We start from the raw sequence: 7,633 nt of genomic DNA, 5'->3' as shown, positions 1-7,633 counted from the left end.
TGGCAGGGAGGGGTTTGCTCCGAACTTGCTTGGAACGAATCGTTTCGAAATCATTGGCAAATGTCTCTAATATTAAATGTGTATTCTGAGAAAATTACAATGTTTTCTGACCTTAGATGCATTTAAACCTGTTGTAGGGGTCTCTAACACAATATTAGGACACTTTAAAATACCATATGACTTGCTCTTTAAAGATTCTTCATGGAAACATTGATGCCAATAAAAAAAACTTTATTTTTAAGAGTGTAGGGCAAGATAAACACACAGACTCATCAATGTATGATATATGATGTATGATACATGTACTAAACTGCATGTAAGATGGGTTGAAAAAGATAATTAAAGGTCTGTGCTGAGCTCAGTGGATGATACTGGAAAACTTCAGGAGAAATTACACTGACCTATATCGGCCACATCCAGGCAGTGTTTCTGGGAGGTGATGGGCCCAGTGCGCATGTGTGCCGTCACGTTCATGCAGTACATCTCCCAGATCTGAGTGTGTTTGGCATCAAAGAAGCAGCTGTTGATGCCACCGCTCACATAATCAGGACACTCCTGAGGAGCGTGTTCACTGCGGGACGACATGACGTTCAGGATCATTGCTTCATATAATTAACAGCAGTATTTGCACTCTACATAAACAACACTAATCTGGTGAAAAATGACAATAAATACAAATTACTGAATATTAAACAGATATATCAAGGAGTTTGACATGCTGTAAAGTGTGTTTTATTCATGCCTCACCCCGTGGTGTACAGGAGCGTGTACGTGACATTGTCCTGATTAGCAATCGGCTGCCACCAGCAGCTGAAGATCTCCATGTTGGGCGACCGACAGTAGTAAATATATGGCCTTGTTCCATCTGCAATGTAAGAAACTATGACTTACGATTTCAATGAAGAGGTTTATTTCTTTGTAGCAGTGACAAGTACATCCTAAACTCAAACCTTTTTTGAAGTCAAGGCACAATAAACTATAATGATGACTGTATTAGCATCCACATCAATGCATTATACCATTCTGTTTATTGCGAGTGAATGCTACAGTTTTGTTGTCTACTGTTTTAAATCAGAATCAGAATGAGCTTTATTGCCAGGTATGTTTACACATACGAGGAATTTGTTTTCGTGACAGAAGCTTCCACAGTGTAACAGAATGACAGTGACAGAACACAAAACACAGATAATAAAAAATTGAACAAGTAAATAAGGAATTTGACAGTTGTATGTGCAGGTATATTACAATAGACAGTTTTTGTATGTACAGGTACTGTATATTATGTGCAAATGTGAGGTGTAGACTGAGTATGTGTGTTAGATAAATAAGTGTATGAGTGAATAAATAGTGTGTGTTTCACAGTTATTGTTAAGTGTTCATGAGATGGATTGCCTGAGGGAAGAAACTGTTCATGTGTCTGGTCGTTCTGGTGCTCAGTGCTCTGTAGCGTCGGAATGTACACACTTACGAGAATGAACGAGCAAAACTCCCGCAGCAAATAGAATGGCTTGCAATTAATGAAGTGCACTTCTAGATCTGAACAGCGCATCTTCTTTAACACAGTTACATCTGTACACCCCCTCTCATTGATGTAAAAGCATGTCCCGCCGCCGCGTGATTTCCCCTTTGATTCTGTGTCGTGGTCCGCTCTGAAAGCCCAGCAGACTCAACGCGCTGTCCGGAATGGCGTCTTTCAGCCAGGTTTCCGTGAAACACAGAGCAGCAGAGTTAGAAAAATCCTTATTTGTCCGGGAGAGCAGAAGAAGTTCATCTGTTTTGTTGGGTAGAGAACGGAGATTTGCCAGATGGATGCTAGGGAACGGCGTTCTGAATCCGTGCTGTCTGAGCTTCACGAGAGCGCCGGCTCGCTTCCCCCGTCTGCGCGTCCTGAAGCGAGTGATCAGCACCGCAGCTCCCCCGACAACAATGTCCAGCAGAACATCAGAATAATCAAAAACCGGTCAAATATCGGGTGGTGTGTACTTCCTAATGTCCAGCAATTAATCTCTGGTGAAACCCATTGCAACTAAAGACAGGACAAAACATAAACATAAAAACAACTGCGGAGCACGCCACGGAGGCAGCCATCAGCGTCGGCGCCATCTTACTTTTTTTTTTTTGCTCAAGTTATTTAATGTTGAGTGGATTTTGATTGGGTGTCAATGTTTTTATCAATCCTGAGCTGGAAAATTTTTGAAAAGTGATTTGAAAGTGATTCCAATTATTATAGTTGTGACTGTATAGTGGGACTTCTAAATTCTGTTAGAGTTAAGGAGATTGTTAAAACTATACACTTGTCCAAGGCAAGCTCTTGTCATCTCAAGACTGGACTGCTGCACTGCTCTACTGGTGGGCCATCCAGTCAGCACAACTAAACCTCTGCAGATGATCCAGAACATGGCAGCACATCTGGTCTTCAATCAGCCAAAGTGAACCCATGTCACACCCCTCCTGATTTCACTCCACTGGCTCCCAGTTGCAGCCAGAATCAGGACTACCACTTGAACATCACCTCCATACCTCAATTCAAGTCTATGCTTCCCATCAGCTCAGGTCTCTGAATGAGCGACACCTTTTTGTTGCCTTCACAATGAGGCACAAAGTTTATTTCCAGACCCTTCACCCTCTCTGTCTCTGGTGGAATGAACTGTCAACCTACACCCAAACTGCTTAGACCATCCCATCTTTAAGAAGCAGCTCTACCACAAGCACTTTAGCACACCTTTAAACCAACACACATACAAACACACAATCTTCTCTGCATTTTCTTCTCCAGTTTGCTTCATAATCTAGTTGTCCAGTAAACCTGGCGTTATATATTGTATTTCTGAATATTGCTGGCTCCTTGACAAATTTCTTTAGTTCCTCTTTTTTAAGTCACTTGGGATAAAAGCGTCAGCTAAATATCTAAACGTAAAATGTTTTAATTATCCCTCAGAGTTATCGTATCGTATCGATAAGAATTGGGACACCACTACTATGCCATCAAACGTCATCATACGTCGTCTAGCTCATACAATACACACACCTAAACTGGTGTGCTGGTGTGCATTAGAGCCTTTAATTACCATTCTATATTAATGCGCTGCTTACTGACACACACACATCAGATATTGCATATCGGAGATCTGTCACATCCAGGAGCAAAGAAACTTGTCAACGCTGCCCCACGACTTTTATTAATAACAGTTTAAATATTGAATCGCTACATTATATTTTCCAGCAATGATAGGATAAAATCGCTATTTTTGAAGTAAACTCACTCGTTGTAAAGAGAGACGCACAGATGTGCATACACGCAACTTTCATCTCTCTCTCTCTCTCTCTCTCTCTCTCTCTCTCTCTCTTTCTCTCTCTCTCTCTCGAATTGGCAATATTTCAGAAAAAGGTTTAGCGATTTCTAAATATTGGGGGACTAGCCCCCATCAATGTCTATGGTGGTTATCGTCCTGATCAGACATGAAAATATGTTGTGGCACTATTGTGCAGTCAGTAATGATATAACGTAAGCAAACTTTAGTGATTTTTTGCAAACATTTCTTTGAATAACATGACTAGGGATGCACCGAAATGAAAATTCTTGGCCGAAGCCGAACAAAATGAAACACTGGGGCTGAAGGCCGAATACCGAATACCAAACACGGTTTTACGAGTTTTTTCTTCCATGTATTTTGCCAACTTTTTTTTCACCATTGCATAAATTAAATAGTTCAAATGTGCTTTTTACTGTTTTGTCATGCTTTTCAAAGAAAAAAAATAAATTTTACAAAATTAATAGTGATGGGAAGTTTGGATCATTTTATCGACTCAGACTTTTGAGTCTCGCTCAGCAAAATGAACAAATCTTTTTTCGAGTCATTTCGTTCATTTTAGCAAAATGTAATTAAAATGTTACGTGTTACTTTGAGGTTTGAGTCGTTCATTCATCACGTGACAGCCCCATAAGCTTTAACCAATGCAGTCTGAGCCGGAAAGAGAATTGATTAGTTCATCTCTCGAGTCTTTCGAATCGTTCGTTCTTTTGTCTCGTGACGTGACAGCATTGGATAGAGAAATTAGTTCATTTACAAAGACTCGAGAGATGAACTAATCAATTCTCTTTCCGGCTCAGACTGCATTGGTTAAAGCTTATGGGGCTGTCACGTGATGAACGAACGACTCGAAAAACCCGAAGACTCGAGAGATGAACTAATCAATTCTCTTTCCAGCTCAGACTGCATTGGTTAAAGCTTATGGGGCTGTCACGTGATGAAAGAATGATTCGGAAAAACCCGAAGACTCGAAACAGGTGAACTACTTGACTAATTCCAGTACAGAACCTATATGATGTTGCGCATGCACGACTGAATGAATCACTCCCCAAGACGACTCGTTCTTCCCGAGTCACATTAAAGGTTCGTTCAAAATGTACAAATCGTTCAAGAACGACCCAACACTAAAAATAAATATGTAAACCAAAGTTAGAATTAAAGAAAAATAATAGGACAATTCAACTGCATAATTTATTCATGCTGTGATGCATGCTGGGAGTTTTGTACTATGGTACCCAGCATGCATTGCAACATTACACTTTTTTTTGTCACCATTGTTGAGGTCCATGTGTTGATTTATGATGACTTTGTGTGTTAATGGAGTTTCACTTTTTGTGCTCTTTTTTTTTTTTTTTTAATCTCTAACTGGTTCTGCAATTCTGTTGAGCTTACGCTGCAGTTTTATACAGCAAATGTATTATTGGCATTGCACAATCATTAGAATCAATTGACAACAGTAAACCAGGTATTTCATTATGATGCCGATTCGTCAATAGCTGACTATCATCACCTGATCCCATTTTGTCTTTATTTGCTACTGTAAATGTTTGACAAACACACCGTCAAAACAGTCAGTGAAGACAACCTGATTGTAATAAGAGTTATGAGCACAATTAATGGAAACACCAATCACAATTATGCTGACTTCAAATGAAACAAACATTAGATTTAAAGGTCCCATATTTTACACCTTTCTGGAGTTTTATTTTAAGTTTTGATGTCCTTAAGAATATATATTTGCGGTATAAGTACCAAAAACCATCTCAATATATTTTTACAGCTCCTTTCTCAGGAGCTCTGCTGAGAACAGGTCGATTTTGACCTGTCTAATTAATATTCATGAGCCTCTCTTCGATTGGTCTGTTGTTTTCTGAGTGACGCACGGCCAGGCCAACCACAGCTAACTAGGGTCAGCCGACTGCACAGCGCTAGCTGGAGGCAGCAAAACAAAGGGGAAACTGGAGGTGGCCCATTCAAACCAGCGCAGATTCAGCTACATAAGGAGCTTAAAATATAATTTTGTTGTGATGTTGGGTGCCAGAATCAACGTAATACAGCCTCAAATTAGAAATTTTATCACATATCTGCTGTGGGTGCCAGAATCGATGTAATACAGCCTCAAATTAGAAATTTTATCACATATCTGCTGTCACTGCCAGACAAAAAAAAACGACGACAGCTGTGGTTAAACGTGATAAAACGAGCAGACTGGACAGAAACAATCGTCAAAAATGCTCACATTTGCAGCGCATACTTCTTATCAGAAAAGGTTAAATAAAGTATTGTCTTTTGTTGTTATGGGCAGATTTCAGATTTCTTGCCATATGTCTATGTTTCTTGCATCTCACGATTATGCCGTGTATGAAATAATGTCTGTGCATGTGTATAAAACAACAATCTGACAATTTATATATAATCATTTGTAATTGTATATACATTGTTGTGATTAATTGTGGCTGGAACAATAATGTAGCTGTAAAAATAGTTGCCTGCTGAAATTGAAATGTACCGTATTGGCCTGAATATAAGACGATTCTGATTATAAGACGACCCCCCTTTTTCCAGATGTACCTTTTGGAAAAAGGCTTTTTAAAAACCAAATCTTGTTTTTTCTCAGTAAAACAAATGTTGTCTTCAATTATTTTCATATTGCATATTTTTCCTATTTTAATTTTTGTTTTGAAAGTATGGTAAAAACTGGTAAACTGTACCAACAATATACACTTTTTGATATACCATAAAAAAAAAACAGGTAGCCCATCTGAATTAGAACATTTAGGCTATCCATCTAATAGTAGCCTACCAAAATCTTATTAACAGTAGACGTTAAATCTTACTGTAGTCTTCAAATCTGGGTACTGTCTTACGTTTTAAAATCTTTACAACACGCATTTACGTATTTCATGGCACACTAGTTTTATGCATATTTGGCGCCACCTATTGTTGTGTGTATATTATTGACATGTCAAAGTCTAGACCCTGAATATAAGACGGCCGTGTTTTTTCAGATGTATTTCCAAGAAACAAAACATTGTCTTATATTTGGGTCAATACGTTATATACATCTTCATCATGACTAGATAGACACGGTGAGTTTGTCTTAACTATACACATTAGATGTGATCCACCTCATACTAACAATCCTGTCAGATCGTCCATCCTTTGAGTGAGAGTGTAACGTTACAGGTCGGCCGATCTGGTTTCGTGGTTAAAGTTAACCTTTTCGACATGTTTCCTTGTTGTCGTAGCTCAGCAATAGCATGGACGCGATGTTGTCTGGGGATTTGGCAAAAGGAGAGTGGGACTGTGGGCGGTGCTCGGGGTGGTGACTGTGTAGTTCTGACGTCAACTTTTTACGGAAGTCACAACGGTTCATGAAAAATCACAGCTACTTTAAGCAGACTGTGTGAATTTTACTGTGGACTGACTGTTTTGAAACTTAAATGGTAGTTACATAGCCCCTAGACCTCAGTTATCATGAAAAAAGCCAGGAAATTTCAGTTTTGACAATATGGGACCTTTAAACACCTGTTAATTCTCAAAAAGAAATTCTGTAGACCTCTAACAGAAATAAAGTCAGTCTGGTTAGTAATAAGTGAAGCTGGTAATGCTGCACTGTAAAACCTAATAGCGAAAATCGCTAAATGAAATGAGTTCATTTAACTAAATAAAAAAAAAAAAAGTTAATTCAACTCAATACATATTTGTGATGTGAACTCAAAAACTAATTATATTAAGCAGAACTCAATCTAGAAATATAATAACTCTAATGATTTAAGTTAAATAAATTAATTTAAAGGGGTCATATGATGCTGCTAAAAAGAACATTATTTTGTGTATTTGGTGTAATGAAATGTGTTTATGCGGTTTAAGGTAAAAAAAAACCCCATTATTTTCCACATACTGTACATTATTGTTTCTCCTCTATGCCCCGCCTTTCTGAAACGCGTAGATTTTTACAAAGCTCATCGGTCTGAAAAAGCGAGGTGTGCTCTGATTGGCCAGCTATCCAGTGCGTTGTGATTGGCCGAATTCCTCAAGCGTGTGATGGAAATGTTACATCCCTTACCATATTGTGATGCCTGCGGCAACCACATGTGACGACCCCGGGCTGGACTCCGCTTCGTCCACGGTGAAAGCCGATCCGGCGATCGACAGTGCGAAGTTTAAGTATTTCCTCAGCGACGAGGCATGACGAAGCGATCGTCCTCTTTTGGAAGGTCACAACGAAGCACACAGCGCCTTCACGACATGGCGGCAACAACAATACTACAGCGAGAATAAAAGTTACGCCTTCTTTCTTTGCGTGAACATTTGGGCGG

General features: G+C 39.2%; 1 protein-coding gene across 1 annotated transcript; it reads right to left on the bottom strand.

The window, feature by feature from the left end:
- Positions 1 to 302: 302 nt before the first annotated feature.
- Positions 303 to 834, bottom strand: LOC107576869 (prolactin receptor-like). Its single transcript, XM_016262991.1, has 2 exons — positions 748 to 834; positions 303 to 571 (listed from the first exon to the last, which is right to left on the bottom strand). Exons 1-2 carry the CDS (start codon positions 822 to 824, stop codon positions 382 to 384), a joined length of 267 nt encoding a protein of 88 aa, XP_016118477.1. The 5' UTR covers positions 825 to 834; the 3' UTR covers positions 303 to 381.
- Between the last annotated feature and the right edge of the window lie 6,799 nt (positions 835 to 7,633).

The sequence above is a fragment of the Sinocyclocheilus grahami genome, unplaced genomic scaffold (assembly GCF_001515645.1).
Source record: "Sinocyclocheilus grahami isolate Dianchi unplaced genomic scaffold, SAMN03320097.WGS_v1.1 scaffold4515.1, whole genome shotgun sequence".
NCBI lineage: Eukaryota > Metazoa > Chordata > Actinopteri > Cypriniformes > Cyprinidae > Sinocyclocheilus > Sinocyclocheilus grahami.
The sequence above is the reverse complement of the archived record's forward strand: the minus strand, read 5'-3'. Positions and strand labels throughout refer to the sequence as shown.